Source organism: Macrobrachium rosenbergii, chromosome 6, assembly GCF_040412425.1.
Source record: "Macrobrachium rosenbergii isolate ZJJX-2024 chromosome 6, ASM4041242v1, whole genome shotgun sequence".
Taxonomy (NCBI): domain Eukaryota; kingdom Metazoa; phylum Arthropoda; class Malacostraca; order Decapoda; family Palaemonidae; genus Macrobrachium; species Macrobrachium rosenbergii.
The window spans coordinates 55,221,184-55,243,646 of NC_089746.1; the positions used below are offsets into that span (position 1 = coordinate 55,221,184).

General features: G+C 35.3%; 1 protein-coding gene across 1 annotated transcript in view; it reads left to right on the forward strand.

Moving 5' to 3' along the window:
- Positions 1 to 22,463, forward strand: part of LOC136839597 (uncharacterized) — a 73,177-nt gene that overhangs the window by 44,874 nt on the left and 5,840 nt on the right. Inside the window, 7 exon segments of the mRNA XM_067105877.1 lie at positions 17,681 to 18,006; positions 18,596 to 18,883; positions 19,486 to 19,719; positions 20,741 to 20,893; positions 21,073 to 21,163; positions 21,166 to 21,266; positions 22,117 to 22,296. Of these exon segments, the coding sequence (XP_066961978.1) occupies positions 17,681 to 18,006; positions 18,596 to 18,883; positions 19,486 to 19,719; positions 20,741 to 20,893; positions 21,073 to 21,163; positions 21,166 to 21,266; positions 22,117 to 22,296 (1,373 nt within the window).

Genomic DNA, 22,463 nt, shown 5'->3' on the forward strand with positions numbered 1-22,463 from the left:
ACTGATATAATAAGATTTTTAAAAGTAATTTTGTGCGAAATACAGCAAGGAAAAACGGAATCATTATCTTGACCAGTAACATTCTGTTGTCACAAGGCAGTCCTATCCAAAGAGGCTCAAATGTTGGCTGAGCAGAAATCATGGTTACGATAACAGACCTTTTTTTTTCAAGGTTCGTAAGATTATTAATTAATGATTGAATAGTGGTGTATGTTGTTATGTAAAGAAAATCTGTTAGCTAAGAATACAAATAGCACTGTTATGGTTAGCATGATATGTGCAGTACGTATATATATGAATTGCTAAGACAAGGCAGTGGTTACTACCATTTTCATAATTTAACAGCCGATCCATGGATGAACCCATATGCAGAAAACTACGAGAACATTAATGATTTTACACAAATAAACACACTCATCATGCACACACCCACACTCATATATATATATATATATATATATATATATATATATATATATATATATATATATATATATACGTGTGTGTGTATACATATGTATTTATATATATATATGTGTGTATATATGAATATATGTGTGTATGTATGCGTGGGTGTGTCTGTATGTATAGATATTTTTGTGAGAATAAACGAATGCACAAGAAATAAATAAATAGATAAATAAATAAACAAAAAGGAAGGCATTACTGGCTAACCATTTTGACATAACCCCTGGCACTGAGAGAGAGAGAGAGAGAGAGAGAGAGAGAGAGAGAGAGAGAGAGAGAGAGAGAGAGAATAATCTGAAGAGGATTGCCACAGTTCTCTTTTGTCAGCGGTTAGGGTTCACGATTCCCTGAAAGCCCCCAAATGGAAAAAAGGAAATTGGCTTCGATGCACATTGCGAAAGAATCAAAAGAGATTAGAGATTAGGAAGGTACTGAATTCGTACTGTGTAACGCAATTTTACCTTCCTTCTGTCTTATAGTAGCTCTCTTCCTCCTCCTCCTCCTCCTCCTCCTCTCTCTCTCTCTCTCTTCCTCTCTGTGATTCATTTATCAATTGCGTGCCTGAGATTTATTGACTTGTTTCGAAAGAACTTACATTACTTCAAGCAGAACCCACTGACGTCAGGTTACGAAAACATCAGTCTGGCACTTACGCTATTAACATTACTTTTAATATCATTTATTATAACGTTGCTGCTACTATACTACCACTGTTAATACCACTGTCACTGCTGCTGCAATAGCTTCCACAACTCTCGTTTATTTGATACCAGCTTCTTGTAAATTTACAGCACTCACGACTAGCTTAAGCACAACCGAAACTGGGTGTATATAAAAATGACACAGAAACACAGTGTTGCCACCTCCCTACAAATATCTCCCATCAGAAGAAAAGATCATCGGTTTTAAAAAAATAAAAAGAAAAACTCGATTGCATTGCAACAGACTCACCTCCTGTTACATGCTATTGCATCTTCAAGAACTTTAATGGCTATGCTTTGCTTTTCCTTGCATTCACTTTCATCTTTTCGAATTACACCGGATGACAGAGTTTCAAGCATCCGCGATCACTTTATATCTTTATATCTGGCATTGGCATTTCCGCTGTTACGCATATTTAAACAAATCAGTCTATTGCACTTGCTTCTCGACGTTATAATTTTCTCTTCGTGCTGTTAACTTCTTTATGTTTATTGTCGTTCCCCCGCCCCATCTCTCTCCCCCCCTCTCTCTCTCTCTTTACGATGTATTTTTGTAACATGATGTATGCCTTGATCTCTTGCGCAAGGCTTTGCCATTCCAGTTATTCATACACGTAAGGAGTGAATTAATGCTTTTACGCAGATCTGTTTTTAAATGAAATCATAGATGCTCTTTGGTAACAACGTGAAAAAGTGCATAAAAATACATTTCTCATATTCTTCTCCTCATACAATGGAAACATCCCCAAGCGACTAGCGAAAATAAGTAGCATTTTGACCAGTTTCCCAATGTGAAATTTTCCGATCGTTTCGGTAAGGTTCTCTGGGAACCTTCCACAGTAGGTGTACCAACAGTAAAAGTAGTTGTGAAATTTATTATTACCAAATATTTTTACTTCACAGGAAATAATTTTGGAGTATGTTTGCCTCATAGGTAGTTAATTCACGATTCATCTTTTAGAATATGAAAGCGACAGTGACAATTGTCTTGCTTTTTAATCTTTTTAATACTTGTGGCAGAAACGTGTAAATAGATTTGTTTTTTCAATGCTAAACACAAGACATTGGAATGTAACAAAAACTTGTCAACGGTACTGAGTTAAGATTTACACATACCAGCAAATAAGGAAGTAATTGAAAATGGATACCTACCGCCTAATATGGCCATAACTAATTAAGGTCCCTGATGAGAAGAAACAAATCTAACTAGCCCTGCCATGCTCCTTCACATTGTACCAGGTGGCAAGGCGCCCTAAATAAAATGAGATTAATCTAAAGACTGTATCTATAAGTGAATTGTTGTCGTACTCCTATAAGGAAATGATATCTTTCATGTAAGCCTGACCAGTGGTATGTTATCCAGAGGGAATTATATGGTTTTTGCACTTTGGACCCAAAGCCACTTAGTCATAGGATGCTACTTTAAACATGACTGGTTCTAGCTTATAATCTGCTAGTTGCAATACAATAAACGCGTTGTTTGAAATGCTGATATAGTCTTAACATCATTAATCTAATTAGCGCTTGATAAGTTATTATCAGTATTCAGAAAGTCTGACATTTAAAATGTTTGTTTGTGCGATACCGAACCTTGTGGAAAACTGTGAATGTCGTTCCCATATGGCTCCAAAAATTTCAAATTTTGGTCACCCAAATAAAAAACTAACCAAGAATAAATCGTCATTACTTGTCAGCCCGAAAAAAACATTAATAATAAAAAAAACTAAACATCACACTACTACTACTACTACTACTACTACTACTACTACTACTAATTATTATTATTATTATTATTATTATGATGATTATTATTATTATTATTATTATTATTATTATTATTATTATTATTATTATTATTATTATTCACAATGTATATATATTTTTAAGAAACAAGGTAAATTAGGCCATTAACTTGCTTTTCAAACTTCCACAGACTAATTCCCATAGATCTTATGGGGAAGAAATCATATTGGGAAAGGAAAGATCGATACTATATATATATATATATATATATATATATATATATATATATATATATATATATATATACATATATATATATATATATATATATATATATATATATATATATATATATATATATATATATATATATATATATATGTGTGTGTGTGTGTGTGTGTGTGTATAAATATATATACACGTATGTGTGTGTATGTATTTGAAAATTATAGAAAATGAGTTATTAAGTGATCAAGGGAACATTAATCTCAACTATAGTAGATAACATCAACTGGAGCTAGACCCAGCGCAGCCCTTGTGAATACAAATTTACTTGAGCTCTCTAATTTCTCGATTTCAGTCAGATGACTACAACGGTTTCAAAGCAGACCAGCCATGCTGATCAGTTACAGCTGGTCTTCTAAATTTGTTAAACCTTAGCCTCAAACAATTAGTTGATAACTGGATAAATAATGATTAGTTTGTGGAAAAACCAGACGCTGCATAATAGCGTGCGGACATGCCCTTTACGCATGCGCAGTGTATCTCTGTAAATAAAAAATGAGACTAGGAATGAGGAACTCCACCTCAGATTTATTTTCTTACAGACAGAAAAATAAGACTCTACCTACAAATATGGTTTACAGTTAAAGAAACTTTGTCTAGTGGCCTTGGACATTTGAATAAAGGATCTTACAGTACGTTGTACTGGAATGATTCAATAGGTCACGTTTTAAGGAATATACTAAAGATGACTGAAATCCATCCAGGATTTGAATATATAAATCAAAATTATTCAAGGTGAAATCAGCACGCATAAAAAGAACAATTATTATCTCAACAGCAATATTTACGTTTATGACAAATTACCAGAAATACTATTTGTATAAAAAAAGTAGAAAACTCAGCAGAGTAATAAAACAATAGGGAAGTAAATGTCCTAAAATGGTGGAGGTGGTACGCTACGCAAGGCGTGCAAAAAAAAAAAAAAAAAAAACTTTAGAGACGCTACAAATGCAGAACGACAGTTATGTTAGACAACAGAGAGAGAGAGAGAGAGAGAGAGAGAGAGAGAGAGAGAGAGAGAGAGAGAGAGAGAGAGAGAGAACAACGAGATGGAAATGGCAATATCCTGATATGAATCAGACAATTTTTGCTCGTTAGGTTTAACTTGCCTTTTGAGGATTTTTGTAGCTATTACTTTATTCTTCTTTAGAGTAATCTCCCAGTTTTTTTTACCAGTATGGTCCCGCCATGATTTGAAAATGATACAACTTATTGTCAACGAAACAGTGAAGTCTTGATGATTGGTCATCTTTCTTCTGACGTCATTAGAAAATAGCACTTTTGCCTCAGAGATTGGGTGATTGCTTTTCATTGTTCTGGCACTATGAGAGAATACCATTTCCATACTCAGCTGGCAAGGACATCCACTCTGCAACTATTTGCTTGTATTTCGTCGTGTGTGCTATGGAAAATTATAATGACTCTGGCCTTCGTCCTTGTGAAGCCACTCTTTTTCTAGGCTATGAAAAAAAATAAATCACCTGTTTCTAGTATCCCCACTCCCTTTTACGTACATAATTTTAATATTATATATGCTGACACACCATCGACATATTTCTTCCAAAATATCGTCGTGGATTTAGAAATGTCAAAATTTAGAATTTTCGCATATCATTTTAATACTCTGAGCACGATCCGACGTGTCTTGAAACTGACTATCAATGGATACACAAATTTCAAGACTTTTTTGTTGATATATCGACTTCATGTTCGATGCTGAACTTCGACTTCACTTGGAAATATCCCTTGCAAACAAAAAAAACAATTATTTATGCCTTGTATTTTTAACGTAAGTCAAATATTTGAAAATATAGTCATGTTGATATTCAAGTATTAAACAGGTTTAATATTTTAATTTTATAATGATCTGTGCAGTTTATGTTGTGGTATAACTAATGTACCACAGTTCTTGGTTACACATGGCTGACTTCAGAGAATAATCTGCTTAAATGAATGGTAAGCCTGAAGCCTCGACTTATCGTTGTATAGTCTATATCTCTAAATTCAGTTAATTTGATTCCCCGTCAAAATTTCCATAATATTAACGCAATACAAAGTGGGTACCATGTACATTTTAATTAAAAAGAAACACGCTAAAATATAACACGAAACGACTTCAGAAACAAACTACTTTAGTGAAACCTCACGAAGTCCAAGATCCAATCGAAAAATTTCTAAATTACCGGAGTTTTATAACCCTTTATCCAGTGGCTATGTTTTATAACCTTTATTGAGTTGTGTTTGCTTCCGCCACCAAGAGGAATTCCAAGATTAATTGCAGTTTTGTCTGTGGATACGTTAATGTTAAAGGTGCAGTAAATACTTGACGCCTCAAGAGATATTTGAATAAAGGTAATAAAGAGATAAGCGCCAAGTCAATGAAATTCTTCGATGAAAAAAGGAAAGAAAAATGAATAGAAGAACTTGTCAAGGACGGACTGTTCGAGAAGCAATTTCAGTATCTGAATTTTAAGGTCAGTGGAATATTAAGTCCAGATACATTTGAATGAAAAGCAGTAATTGTTTTATTTTAGGTATATCATAAAGTGTACAAATATAGTTTCAGTGTTTAGTCCCTCGCGCATCAAAAACAGTTTTCTGTTAGTTGACGAATGCAGTAACATTACACATGCACGCGCGTGCACACACACACACACACACACACACACACACACACACACATATATATATATATATATATATATATATATATATATATATATATATATATATATATATATATATATATACATACATACATACATACATACATACATACATACATACATACATACAAACACATACATATATATATATATATATATATATATATATATATATATATATATATATATATATATATATATATATATATATATATATATATATATCCCAGAAATCTGCAAAATCTGGTGGTAATTTACGTTCGTCGTCACTGTTATTGGAACTAATATGGGCGACATTCTTGCACGAAATAAGGCTGCCCACTTTATCTTATTTTACCGAGTAATGTTCCCATTCGTTACATTGCCCGATCAATCGTTTCCTCATACCACATAATCTTGGAATAATTCTAGTAATCTGTTCCCTGTTCGTGCATGAGACAAGAAATAAGAAAATTACAACGAAAAAATGTTTATTGCAATCTATGCTAGTTTTTCCTTCTGCTGTTCTGTTATAACATTTTTTAATATAATAACGTCATATAGGTCAAAAAAATAAACGTACGATGTAGTTTAGAGGTAAAATAAATTCCATTGTTTTAGCTAAATGATCTTCGATGTCTATGTACATGGTCGTTTCAGGGTCAATAGTTTGATTTCTCTTTCTCTCTCTCTCTCTCTCTTTCTCTCTCTCTCTCTCTCTCTCTCTCTCTCTCTATATATATATATATATATATATATATATATATATATATATATATATATATATATATATATATATATATATATATACATATGTATGTATGTGTGTGTGTGTATGTACAGTATATATATATATATATATATATATATATATATATATATTTTATATACATATATTAATATTTATATTTATATAAATTTATATATGAGTATGTATGTGTGTGTATGTATAAATATACCTTCCATGTTAAGGCTAAACCCGTCAACAAAAGGTAATGAGCGTAGGTCAGGAACCTAGAAAGTAAATAGCCTGGGGTCAGACAGAACTCAGCAACCCGAGCTCCATTATCGTCCATTATCCAACGTGATCTATTTTACCTTAGAATACAATCACAACAAGTTTTGACTTCCGGCACATTAGAGGTCGTCCTAAAAAGATCATGTCAATTATCAGATCGCTTCAGACGAAGACGTAATGATATACATGCGAGGAACATTCGTTTTCAAATTCGATCGGCAACATTTCCCGGCGCAGGCCGAGTAAGAAGTCCTTGTTTCTCAATGTCGGCTTTGTCATCGTTGTAAACGATGGAAATTCCTTTCTCTGGGCGAGGAATTGTCTTTTACAGCACTTCCAAAGAACCGGATATTTGAAGACACAATCGCAGAGAAACGCCCATGCCCAATTTTGTACAATTGATTAAATGCATCTGTTATTGTTTTGTACGTAAATTTGCCGTAGTGACTCCCAAAATAATCAATGGGGGATATTCCTAATTTATTATTATATTTTCATAAAAATGAGGACATCAAATCTTGCCACCTATCAACCTACATACCATTCATTCATGCCTACAAACACTCTGGCAACCGAATACACGCAACTCCTTTTATTAAGTGTACTGTTTTTTACTTCCTAGAAATTTTGTGACCTTGTTCTATGTACGAATTTAATTCATGCATATTATCACTAGAATATAAAAGCATAAAGAGTCAAGGATGAAACTCTACTACTTCAGAAAGCTTTACACGAATCTGATGAAGCTTTCAAGGCAATAAAAGATTCACATTTTACTCCGGTGCAATAAATGAAGACATGACCATCGCATTTTAAGTGACGATTGTGAACCAGTAACAGATCAATTTATACCTCAGTGCTGCCCCGCCTTGTTCTTTTACAGCTCCATGTTTTCGTCGTATTATAGAATAATAGATTTATACTTCCAGAACTTTGTCTACTGTGCGCCATATGTTTTACTTGAGAGGAATAACAACGATGAATGTGCGCAAAGTGGATAGGTTATTTCTGAGACTTTCTAATGGCTTCGATGTAATTATATCGCTAAGAATTTTTGCCTTCAAATTGACTTCTAAAAAACGATAATAGCTTGTTTATAAAGGGTGATTAATTGCTCATAAAATAAAATCGTAACTATTTGCCGGGAATATTTTCAGATTCAAATGACTTTCAGAAATAATAGCTGACTTGTCGTTCTGGGTTAAGATTTTTCAGTATTTTAATACTTCACACCTGAACACGTGTAGCGTGAAACAGCCCTCCTAAAACCGAAAAGAATTTTTTCTTAGGATAAAAGAATAGGCCACCTGGCGTCGCATGACCCAAAGAAATCCATAAGCTCTTCAGAAAAGTGACATGCTGTCAAGGGGAGGTCTCCCCGGGGGGAAATTTGGCAACAATGCAAGGGCATCGCGATTCATTGGGAGATTTTTCTGAATGCTTTAGTCGTCGTGACATAAGCCTTTCATCGAGTCTCTTGCTGCGTTACCTTGACAAGGGACCGATGGCAAAGGACGACCAGAATATATAATACCCTCTAATGATAGGATGCAGAGGTTAACCCCTGTGACTTCGCTACTCTCGAGCGACTAAATTCATACAAGTAGTTGGATGAGCGGGAAAATGATAATAGGGTCTCTGCAACGGCCCCCCCAGAGGCGGTTATGGTTTTTCACTTATCGCTTCCGAGTTCTGTTTTTTTCATTGAAAGTTTATTGGTCCCTTCTATTCTTTTATACATCAGTAACTTAAACTGATGGGCTGGAAGAGTACTGGTATGTATGGGATGCGAAGCCTCTACAGGCAGCCCTATAAGGAATAGAGAGCGTCATCATCGTTGAACGTGAGGTTAAGTCAGCACTTAACAGGTGAAGGAGAATGGGGGAGAGGGGTTGAAAGACAGAGAGAAGAAGAAGAAGAAAAAAGAGACGGAGAAGCGCTTGTAGTGGACAAAAGGTCTTGGTCATCGAGTGTTGTGCGAGCGTGGTTATAAGGCTGCGCGTTGCCTTGGGCCCTGGGCTCTCTCAGCACACGATCAGCGCAACATCGCTTCCCGTTAAACCACTTTCCCTCGCTCAGATGCCAAAACCTGTTGGGATCCAACACACCTGCGCGCAGATGATTAGACTTCTTGATGACTTGACAGTTATTCGCGAGTTTATTTCCTCACTTATAAGGAATGCATTTCACCCATAGACAACGATGCATAGGCAACTTCAAACTCATTATTTGTGCTTGTGCATTTCAAAATCGTTTCTTGGACATGTGTTTCCTCTCTTCCTATTCCAGGCAAGGAAGGATAACAGGAAGAATTCGAGTACCGTGAAGAAATGTTCCTTAGGCTCGTAATGACGATGAATTTAATGCTAATACTGGCTAGACTAGAATTATTCTTAGAATGAATCACACGATAAGCAAGGACGCGGCTCCATCTCTTTCCCGATTGAAGTATATTCTTCGAAGAAACCACAGTTATTTTTAAATCATTTTTCTCAGTTGAGAAGTTCTTTATCATTTGATATATGAGTGTATACAAATCTGTGAGTGAATTTTATAACGAAGTCTGAAAGCAAACTCTTAGATTATTTTATCACGAACATTGACATTCGATGCTGAAACATCTGGGTGGCTTATTGCTATAAAAACAAACTTACGTACCGAGAGAGAAAATATTAGAATCAAATTTGCCTACAGTACGCAAGTTAAAGATTCCATGTAATGGCCGAGGAAGGCAACAGTAAAAAACCACAATTTATTGTTCAAACGGAAGGAGCTGACGGCGACCTTGATAGATTCGTTTTCGTGATGCATAGCCACCCAAAACCCCCCAACCCACCCGGAGGGCCTCCGTACCACCCGTCTCATGACGTCATCAACTCAGTGAGACACGATCCTTTTCTCGTAATCCGCGTTCTTTCTGTTAATGTCACGCGAAGGAATTCAGTATTGTAGTCATCACTGATGTCAATGTTTTGCCCTTAGTTTTGCAGTACAGTTATTTTTGTCATTTTATTTCTGTTTTTTTTTTCTATTTGTAATTTTTTTGCTGTTTTCGTTGTTGATAGTGTAGCCTGGTAGCAGCCAGTAGTAATAGTAATGAGCTTCTTATCAATAATTACCGTACTAATAATATAAAGGAATTTTCTTTATTATCTGATAATATTCAATACTAGGTTAAAAAAAATACACTACATGATGAACCAGTCTCTCCTTTGTCTTAAATGATGAACGAAGCATCATACAAAGTTGACTGAAAATCAGTAAGAATAGGTAAGACAAATAAATCAGGCTTCATAATATAGAGATTAACCTGCACTCCATGAGAAATGCCGAGCTTTTCCATAATACCCAAGAAAATTATCATAGCATAAAACTCTGATGTACACCACAAGAATAGCAGGTGCCTTTTGTTTAATCCATCGACGAGAACAAGTCTTTGATAACATGTGAACATTAAAATAGAATCGTTGGTGAAAGGAATTATTATTTTTCATTCCCAACAAAAGCTAGAAGCCCAGGCTAGGTGTTAAAACAAAGTAACGATCACCTCTCATTATCATAGGAAGTTGAGGAGCGTTGGATGTCAAAACAGCCATACTAACTCACCGTGAAGGTAATAGTAATTAACAAAGACACGATGATCTAACAACAGCATAGCAAGTCGTCCATAATTCCGGGGAAAATTACCTAAATACGCCGAGAATCATTTCAGTTTAAGATCATAATTTACTGCATGAGTAAAGTGTTTCTAACGTTAACGCTTTGCCGCTCAGTAGATCTTAGCAACCCCCTGTTAATTGTTGTAATACAGAACCTGTTCCATTTGTTTTTTTTTTTATTCAGATCTCATTCCACTAAATCACTTTGCATAACCTGTACCTGAGCATCTGCAGAATTATCTACACGCTATGAAATTTAAAACAAGTTCAGGAACAAATGTATTGCATATTCCCACAAACCCTTCGAAATTTTTGGATTGATAATTAGGCCTGATTTATCATTCTTTGTTGCTTAATGTATGATCTAATGAGTACGTACTCTCTCTCTCTCTCTCTCTCTCTCTCTCTCTCTCTCTCTCTCTCTCTCTCTCTCTCTCTAATTGGCAATTACTTTCAGTTTTCTGGTTTCTTATTTCTTAATAAAAATATTAAGAGACGCTCTGGTGCCTTGTACATATATTGGTTTAAGGCTGGTCAATTTAGGAATTATATATTTTGTTACATCACTCATTGTCCCTTTCTCTGGGAAATAACTGTCAGTACCCGAAAATAATTAAGTGAACAATAACTTTTCAAAGAACACAACATTTTTAATCTGCTAATAGATATTTCATAATAATCTTCGGTGGAAACAAGCAGTGACTCTTACTAAGAACATGCGCTTAAAAAATTGTTGACATTTTGTCAAATGATTGTTGATAGGAGAGAGAGAGAGAGAGAGAGAGAGAGAGAGAGAGAGAGAGAGAGAGAGAGAGAGAGAGAGAGAGAGGAATGCTATCATACAGACACGCAGGCCGAGGAAAAGGTGCACAGGTGTACATAGAAGAGAGAGAGAGAGAGTCATACAATTGCGACAAAAGTTGAACGACACATAATTTTTCCCAACCAATTCATTCTGCACGCCATCTGTCCAAAGAGTGAAAATTACAGTTATTGCCTGAAGATGACAGTTATTCCCAACAATTACGCGAATCAATGACTTTACGCAGAAAGCATCATTCTTTACTTTATAATAAAAAAAAAGTGCATTCCTAATTCCCGAGCTGAAATCTCTGTTATTTGAGGGGATCACGATTTCACTTTTACTGTGACTTAGAAGCGAAATTACCAAGACTCATTTTCCGCGAATATCTGTGATCACGTGACTGATGGAAAACTTCGAGGAAAGATTTTCCCTAAATGAAGATATTATTATGCCAGGGAGATCATTGTGTCAATTAATCATTTTTTTATTTCTTTACTAATGAAAAGCGGAAACAGGTAGACATTGAGAGAACTCACTGGTATGAACACAAACCTTTATTCTGTATGCTTGGGTGTTGCCGTGTTAATATACACTTGTACACGTAATAGTCATGTATGTATGTATGCATGCATTCACGGTTTTCTCAATCTTATTGAGTAAACTCTACTATTAAATCATACTTTCTCTTGAATTTTTATAGGCAAAATTAACGATTGCATGTGACAATTAAACTACGATATTTTATATACGATATCTTAAACAATCATAACTATTTTACTTCCTTAAAAACTTGGAGTTGCTTGAAGGTTTCTTAAATAGTACATCACTCTACAGGAATAAAATTATAGTGTTTTTGCTTATTTCCGCTTTCGACAGTGCAAGATTATATTTCGAGCAAGCTAAGTTCAGTAATGTACTCTTTTTATATACTGTCAGTTAAATTGTCCTAATTCCTTGTCATATGATAGCGATACGTTTGGCCTATTACATGTCAAAGTGTTTTAAAAAGCAAGCTGTTAATATGTTATATTACTATCCTGTATATATATATATATATATATATGTGTGTGTCTGTGTGTGTATATATATATATATAATATATATATATATATATATATATATATATATATATATATATATATATATATATGTGTATATATGTATGTATATATAATATATATATATAAAAATATATATATATATATATATATATATATATATATAATATATATATATATACATAAGTATATATATGTATATATACCATTCTACTGTAGTTTTATATAGGACTGAAATATATGGTTTCAACGTTTAAATAGTGTTTTATGGGCCTTCTTAAAAAAAATATAAACATTCTAGTTTTTAGCAAAAAAATATAAACCTTTATTCTCTCTAAATGCACTTTTTATATATATATATATATATATATATATATATATATATATATATATATATATATATATATATATATATATATATATATAAAGTGCTTTTAGAGAGAGAGAGAATGTGTGCTTAATTTTATATTTTTATTTGGAGTTCTATATAAAAAACTAGAAAAACAACAGGCAGTTACGAGTGACCTCTCCTTCCAAATAAATCAAGAGGAATTTCCACTAACTAACCTTCATTACCATAATATCATGTCCTCCAACGTATTCTGCTGAATGCATGAGAGATCAGGTTATCTTTAGTTTCTCTCTTTTTTTCGATGTTCAGTTTAGTTCCTCGCTTTAACCAGAATATCCTGGAAATGAATTTTTTTGTCTTTCTCTTTCCGGCGTTCAAGGGTATTTCCTCTTTTTTTTTTTTTTTTTTTGCCCGATCGCAGAAAATTGTAGAATCTGTTTTCTCTCTAAAGTCTGATTGAAGGTTTACAGTAAGTTATGCGCTAATAAAAATGCTCGTCTGGTCATGAGAGAGAGAGAGAGAGAGAGAGAGAGAGAGAGAGAGAGAGAGAGAGAGAGAGAGAGAGAGAGAGAAATTATAGTCTTTAAAGGTTATCATGCTTGCGCTAAGCGGGTAAGGTCGCCTAGCATCGTGTTATTAGGAAATAACCAAAGTGGGATGTTGAACAAAGTATAAAAACTATTAGAATCATTGTTGTTGTTGCCGTTGCTGTTGTCGTTGCTGCTGTTGTAAAGTATATACTTTGAAACAAAACAAAATAGACCATTAACTTATCAAACGTCTACATAATAAACTACTCGTAAGTGAATGAGCAGAACCAATATAACTTATTCATAACAGATAACTATAACAAACAGATTACTGTAAGTAACGAGACATATAGTCACTGATAAATAAACAAGGAGAAATAAGGATCATGATAGTAATAACTGATCATTGAAACCTCTAACTGTGTTGCAACGTTTGGTGAGTGGTGACCAGCATGAAACTTCACCACTTAGGATATCGGCAGGGAATATTTAACGTCAGCTCATAAAATATATACATAAATTAAATCGAAATGAGAAAATAAGAAAAATAAAACAAACTACAGATCATTATCGCCAAGGCTTGAGAAAGAGTAATGTTAATTCTAAAATATTTTTAGAAAAGCCAAAGTACTTAGGTGTAAGAAACAGGCAGCTTAAGCCTAATAACTAAAGAGATTGCTAATTAAGTAAAGGAAAATGGTCTCATGTCAAGCTACTTCCTGCAAGCAAAATCATCTATAGTTCTATGAGAACTATTTCTGTTGTTTCATATCTGCTTGCTAATACTAAAAAGTTATTTGTCTAAGAATTTTCAAACACACCCGTTGTAAATCTGAATTTACATTTGTTGTAAGGCCAAAGGAATAAGGAATTAAGAAAAAATCTTTACCATTATTTGATTTTGTGGAGTTTTTCTTTTAACAAACAACAAAGTAATATGATTCCCTCTCTCTCTCTCTCTCTCTCTCTCTCTCTCTCTCTCTCTCTCTCTCTCTCTCTCTTAATGCAAGGGATAGCCCGCTCAGATCTTATCTGATTAAACCAGCATTTGATTCCGGCACCAGCCAAGAAGGGTTGTGTACGGTTGCTTTTCCTGAATAAATATATGGCTCTGTTCATCTATGCAGTTAATTCAGTAGCTGAATGCTATAGGTCGCAGCTGGGGTAGAGAGAGAGAGAGAGAGAGAGAGCCTACCATCACTACTTCCAAAGGGTAGGGTCTCAACAAGATAGTCCTCACTCTCCCGGATGAAACCCTTGGTAATATATTCTCTCCCTCTTCCTTGATCATTCAGTAAATGAATTTCGATGTTTTACGGTGTCCTTTCTGCCAAATATGGCAATTGCTAAATCCGAAGTCCTGTTCTTTTTGCAATTCTCTGAAGCAGAAAGACGAGTGTGATTAGTAGCGATAATAAATTACAGAAATACCATATCCTAATTGTTACTATACTCGCAAACAGATTTTGACTGTTGACTACAAGTGTGTCTTAGGTTTCTCTTGGGAAGCAACAAATACGTACACACAAACATACATACGTACATACATACATGCATGCATACATTTGTTCACCAGCAAGAACGTGATTGTTTTATGCTCTCAGTTGCCAAGTCACAAAAAGCCCCTCGTCTCTAACACACCTTACCTTAATAATAACTCACACACAAAGAAAATTACATATAAGTGTATTTGTCACGGTCAGAATTCGAACCCGTGCTCTATAGATTTAATATCTATATCTATATCTATATATATATGTCTATATACACACATATGTATGTATATATATACATACATATATTGTATATATATATATACATATATTGTATATATATATATGTGTGTGTGTGTGTGTGTGTGTGTGTGTGTTTTGTATGGTTTCATGTATTCACCCGTAAGACGAAGCAATTAGGTAAGTAACCTGACCATCAGTGAGACAACCACAACAAAAGATACAAAACTTGCCCAGGTAGACAGGTCAGAAAGACCCAAAACGGAATTTCCATAATGGCTGTTGACGGGTTTTGCATTTTCGGAATATAAATAAGATGCTAAGCAACGCGCACGAGTCCGTGAATGATGGTCCCTGTTCCGTAGTGGTCATCCTTGACTTGAGTGAGTCTGTCGAGGCTTTTCCTCGCGCGTCGCATTTTGCTTTACAAAATACAAAGCCTTTCAAAGACACAGGGCCATATTCTATATAATTCATGCCTCTGCTTTGTCTTGCAAAGGCGGAAGAGAAAAATTTCATTTTTCAAATAAGTCTTTCTTCAAGTTGACTGCCTCGCGTAGAATTTCTGACATAGACAATACATAATTGAGAATAATTCTGTTAGGTACTTTAGATTCTAAAGGGTTTATCCGCGAGGATTACTATATTATTGTAACTGTTGTTCATTCGAAATTGCAAAATGCAAATGCAAAAGTACCCAACAGAATTATTCTCAATTATGTATCGTTTGTCACAGAAAGTCAGCGTGAGGTAGACAACTTTATTCTAAAGTTTAGAATCTCTAATTCTGGAACCTTCGACGACAGTGGGTGTACTTTCGTAAAACTCTGAAGTTGCTTTGTCCGTGACAGAAGATTCTGGCATCAAGTCTCGAATTACCTTGAGTTACCTGCCTGTTGGAGACAGGTTAGATGAGAGAGAGAGAGAGAGAGAGAGAGAGAGAGAGAGAGAGAGAGAGAGAGAGAGAGAGATTACTGTTGCTGGTATATTAACTTAATTTCTTTGTAGTTATTTTCTCCTTTATATTCACTATTTTGTTAACATTCTCTCTCTCTGTCTGTCTGTCTGTCTGTCTGTCTCCCTTCTCTACCCTTCCTCAAATCTCTCTCTCTCTCTCTCTCTGTCTCTCTCTCTCTCTCTCTCTCTCTCATTTACACATGTTTGTGCAAACACGAACCCTTTAAACTTCTCTTGTAATTAGGACGACTAGCGAAATAAATTCTATCAGTCAAATTTATATTTTTCGACTTTGTTTTGGAAACCGCCTCTACCAGAAGAATAAATAAACTATTAACAATATCATCATCATCATTATCATCAAAATTAATAAAGATTACAATAAGACCGTATAATTTGTGCTCAATACATTTTACGGATTTTCGTTTAAAACTGCAGACTGGAAAGAAACCAATATATGGATTATACACATAAACGGATACTGTTCATTCTGGCCCCAATCCACCTTAACGCAAACGATCGTATGGTTTCCCGGCGACCCTACAAGGCACCTTCCTGAACCATAAGTTATACGAGCCATCACTTTAACGCAGCTAGGGGCATATGAGGCTCACTGTGGAATCCTTTTACTGCGATGCTGATACCATCAGGCGATAAACAGGTGGCTTTCTTATATGGCTAGCACCGCGTTTTCATTTCGATATTTTTCTTTTCACAGTTTTATATTTGTCTGAAGTTAAAACGCAGACGCGCTGTTAACTGCAAGGAAAAGTCAGTAATACCATTCCTTACAGATTTGTGGTATTCAAACTTCATTATATTTTCTGCTATAATTACGCACGCTTATTGTACACATATATATACATGTATATATACACGTATATACATTTACATATACATACATACATACATACATGCACACACACATATATATACACACTTGGGTATATATATATATATATATATATATATATATATATATATATATATATATATATATATATATATATATATATATATATATATGTATTTACCTGTTTATCCTTCTGTGATCAGGACGAAAAATGACTGTATTGCCAGGATAACATGATGATTTATATCCTGGTAATACTGAATGGTTTGTCAAACGCGAGGTAACCTCATCAGAAAAGAAAAGATTGGCACTCGTAAACAAACTGAAGTGGATCCAAAAGAAATATAGAAAAGGTCGAGATTTTGTGTGTGTGTGTATGTGTGTGTATTTGTCTTTTGGTTAATAGAATTACGCACAGAAACATGTCTAGGTTTTTGCGAAAATTTTACGAAAAGTGGGCCTCGTTATTGGCAATTGTTGCTTATATTCTGGGAGAGATCAGGACCTTTTAAAAGGGTAGGCTTCGGCCCGTAGATTGCTCACCCTAGCGGAGATTTGCGGTGTCCGAACATTATTTATTGCCCCTGACATGAATTGTTTAAAATTTTATTTTGCAAGTTCTTGGGAATAAATGATAATTATAACATTTTCCTTTCAACAGAAGCTCCAAGCTGTAAGATCAGATTATTATTTCTTTTAGTAGCAGTATTAGCCCAGTGGCCTTCTGCGATAACGAGTGTCATCGTCATCATGATATTTTAGTTATCATTGCCATTCCATCACTAGACGTGTTATTACTATCATACTATACGATCAAAATTATTATCATGATATTGTAAATTATGGATTATTCTTCTTTCTTCATTCGTACAGAGTCCTCAGGAATATCCTCTCTGCGGAGGGACACCGAAGTGGAGGTGGTCCCTTTGCGAGACCCATCCTCGACTGCAGATCAGCCCTTCGTCATCCAGGCCTCAGCTTCCACGCCGTCCGATGACTTGGCGTCGCATTTCGCTTACGACTACGACGACGGAACCTTCGTGGACTCTCTGGTGATCCACAAGTGTTGCGCCGAGAAGGAGGTCTTCGACCAGGCTACCAAACAGTGCCAGAGGAGCGACGAGATCACCTTCAGCGTGCCCGTGTTCTCGGTCGATTACCATGGGATGTACACCGAGTCCAACCTCACTCGGGATAAGGTCAGTCTGCGCTCTAGGCAACAGTTGCATCTTTGCCAGGCGTTATAGTTCTCGGATAATTAACATTTCTAACACTCTATCTTTCTGTCTGTATATATATATGTATAACTGAATCACGAAAATATGGAACGTAATGAAAAATATATAAATAAAGAAAAAATCCACGAAGGAAAGAGAAACAATGGAGTGCTGCGAGGCCTTTCGACTGTCGTCCTTTACTTAGCTAAGTAAAGGACGACAGTCGAAAGACCTCGCAGCACTCCATTGTTTATCTTTCCTTCGTGGATTTTGTCTTCATATACATGTACGAGATATATATATATATATATATATATATATATATATATATATATATATATATATATATATATATATATATATATATATATATATATATATATATATATATTTATAACATATAAACAAGTGGTTTTAAGAAAGTTTATACGAAAACATTCCATTAACTCGGTGTAATGACATTTAACAACTGGGAAAATGTTTCCAAAATTCGAATAGTAATTTTGAATAAACAATATCTGCTACATGTAATGTACCTCTCTTCATGGGTCTTCTTATCTCCCATCCACAGGTCGAGTTGCAGACCCAGATGCTCGAGTGCGAGAAATACCTCCTCGACGTGGAGCCCGGGAAGAAGCCCGAGTTCGACTTCCGCGTCTTAGACACTGGACAGCTGTGGGTCCCTGAGTACGAGCAGTATTACGACCAAGAGCACTACTGCCTCGAAAACTTCGTGGCCAACGCCAGCGTCAGAGGCTCGCCCCATATCCAGGGAGCGATGGTCTGCGTCCTGGAGACTCAAGTGGAAACCTTCGACCCGTCGAAGATTCCCGTCAGGAAGTGTTGTATGCACCATGAGGTAAACAAAAAGAAATGAATGACTCTCTCTCTCTCTCTCTCTCTCTCTCTCTCTCTCTCTCTCTCTCTCTCTCTCTCTCTCTCTCAGAACTTGGGGGTAAAGTTGCAATAACAGCCATTACATTCAAGCGTCAGATGATGGGCTGTTTCGTCAGAAGGAAATTATCAAAGGTATATGACATCTGGCAGAATGCTGAAATTAAGACAGGCCAGATGGTAGTCGATATAATATTTAGACACTCATGGACGCAGATCAGCAACATATGTCGTGTGAGGCCATTTTAAATGCCTTGCAATTAACTCTTAGGGGTACCTTTATTAAGTTAATCATAATTCTTGTGTCTTTTATTTTGAAATATGAACAGTCTTGTTTTCAGAACGCTCCGTAAAATACCATGTGATCAAATTGTTTATGCCTAAGAATAGAGCAAAGTTAATTTTACAATCTTCCATCACCTATACATTTAATATTTCCAGGGTTTTGTTTTTTCTCCCAAAAAAAGAAATCAAAGCCTAAAAAAATCACACGCGCCATCAAACAACGAAATAGCTGACAGAAGAAGAATGAGAATTTTCAATTGCCTTTTTGGTCTCCGTCCTTAGGTTTGGGACGCCAGTTCTAGTTGCACTCCTCGTAAGCTGGTAACCGACGGCCCATGGCTGGTACCGGTCAAGTCAGCACACCAAGAGACAGCATTTTCCTCCACCACTACCTCCTCCTCCTCCGAGAAGGGCGCTTCTTCGTCCTCGACCATCTTTTCCTCATCGAAAGCAGATCTTGTTGACATCAGGCAGCATCCTTACTCAGAAACCCACGAAGTGGTGCCAAACTTCCAAGTAAGTTTTTCTTCTTTTTTTTCAGACTTAAATCTGGTAGACTGGTCGTACTTTTCTGCCATTAATAATTCATTAATGTAACGTCTACTGCACATAAGTTTCATCATTGTCTGATATCCATCATACTTCCATTTATTAATAAGAAGTGCCTCTTTGAATAGAACCTTTTATTTCCTAATAGTGTCTCAGATATTGCTGTAACGCCAAATGGTAAAGATGTAAAGAATAGTTCAACAATTACATTATATTTCATACTGAAGAAATGCCACTTTACCAATTTAATACAAATCTGAATCTACGCAGATGCATATATACATACATATATATATATATATATATATTTATATATATATATATATATATATATACTGTATATATACATACATATATATATATATATATATATATATATATATATTATATATACATATACATATACATATCTATATATATACATGTACATATACATATCTATATATATATACATAGAAACAGACGGCCAGCCACAGTTACATAGGAATATAACATAATATTTAACCATCATGAGCATTTCCTATTGGATATTCCCTCCACTGAAGATAACTGTACGTATTTATTTCATCATCTAAATATCACTTTATCGACACAAACAAGTAAGTGCAAAACCGATATTTATAACATAAAAATAAATACTTTTGAAAACAGATTTCTGTCATATCCTATTAAAAGTATCAAACACCGTTCGATCATTATCATAATAAAATTTAGGTAATTCTAATTCTATTGTCTAATGTTCACAAACAAACATATATTACATTTGATGACAATGATACTATTTCATTTATCATGGGCTAAATTTGTTGGGTTTTATCGCTGGAACTTCATGAATAGTCAAAACTTCCTCTTTACACAACAACAAAAGTTCATTGCGTACTTCAGATTTATTTTCTTCGACGTGATAATGGATAATCCAAAGTCCATTAAATTCCCTGGAGTCTCTTTCTCAGCTTTATACTTGTCGTTTCTTTTTCTCTTAAAACAGACTTGTGTAGGAGAGCAAATGGGTTGGGAAGTCGACAATTTTTACCTGGAAACAGAGACGGGTCATCTTTTCGTGCCGTACCTCAACCGCCTGATCCCGGGTAACCAGTATTGCATCGAGGACTTTCACATCAATGGAACTATCGAACCAAAGGTTAGTATTGTTTCATTTGCAAATTGAATAACTTAGATATGATTATAAAAACCCCATGAGGGGGTTTATCTAAAATAAATGGTAAGTTTTCACTATTACCTGTTAATAAGTTCAATCTCGTTTTTGTCGACATTTTGCTTCAATTTAAACAAGACTTTTTACGTTGTTTTCATTCTCAGGCATACGTGTGCGTAAGCGAAAGTGAGAAACAGCGCCTACAGCATGTGCAGACGCCCGGCTGTCAGAAAGAGCTATGTGTTTCCAAGTGCTGTCCCTTGGAAGCATTCTCGACGCAGCCTCCAAGAGATGTGTCTCATCTCGCCTCTCCTTCTGGCTTCCAAAAATGACGCATTCTAATTTCTCGTCTTCATTGGTAAGGAAAGAAGAAAGCAAAACAAAAACTCTCTTGGTTTACTATTTTTGTGTCTTCAGTAGTCACTTTTAATTAAGAGCAAGATTTTTTGGTAACATTAATCTCCTTAAAAAGAAGCAGTTAGACAAAGTTTTGCTCTTGGTTCCTGCTCATGACTTTGTAAACTGTTTTCTAGTCTTCTTTTTCTTATGTATCTGGAATCCTTCCCTGGTTGACTGGCTTTATTCAAAGTTTATCTAATATTTAGCTGATAGCACTGATAAGCGGGTGTTCTGTTATTGTGCTAATCAAAACTACAGTTTCGTCAGGCGTGTCTAGCAAAATTAATTGAACTTAAATGCAGAAGCAGTTCTGTATCGTCCATTCATCTGCATATCGGGATTTTCAGGGAATTCGATGGTCGAAAGACTCTTCTTGGAACCTTAGGTTTCATACCTGGAGTTCTAAAGAGAAATGCAGTTGACTGACCTTCCTTCAGAGCTGAAATACCAAAGTAAAAGTATTCAGAGCCTTCCAGTGATTCGAAATGCTGTTCGTAGATAATAAAAGGGAAAAAAATCATATCATTAAAAAGCTGGTTACACCTAGAATGTTTTCCTTTATGAATAGGTTGTCTTTACAACAGCCATGGGCAGTATGTTGCTCTCCACAAAGCCAAGTTAACTGTTAAAAAAATTTTATGCTGCATTTTGCTGTACTGACGGAATTCCAGTCTTCATTATTATTTCAGATGCTATTTTCCATCAGCTATTTCATTGTCCCTTGTTGTGTCCATCAATCAACAATTTGTTCCTTCCCTTATACATTCATACATTTTCCATTACTTATCTAACTTGAAATCTTTCGCTAGGTCATGGACGCAGATTTCAAATTCGGTTTCCCGGAGTGTCCCGACCTACAACTGACGTACTCCAACGAGCTGGTGCAAATGCAAGAGGACGGATCCCTACGATACACTTCCAACGTCACGGATGAATGCAACCCACTGCAGATTTATACCATCCCCAAGGGCCAGTACTGCATAGATCAGGTATCTGTCAGGGCAAAAGTGTTGTGACTATAATTTTAAATAAATATAAACTTTGAGTAGATTTCGGTATGAGGATTTATCGAGTCTTGTGCAAAGAGAACTTTGCTCGGTCTCACTCACGGGTGTTAAGTACGCAACGCCATCCGGCATTATCTGCTTATCAATTC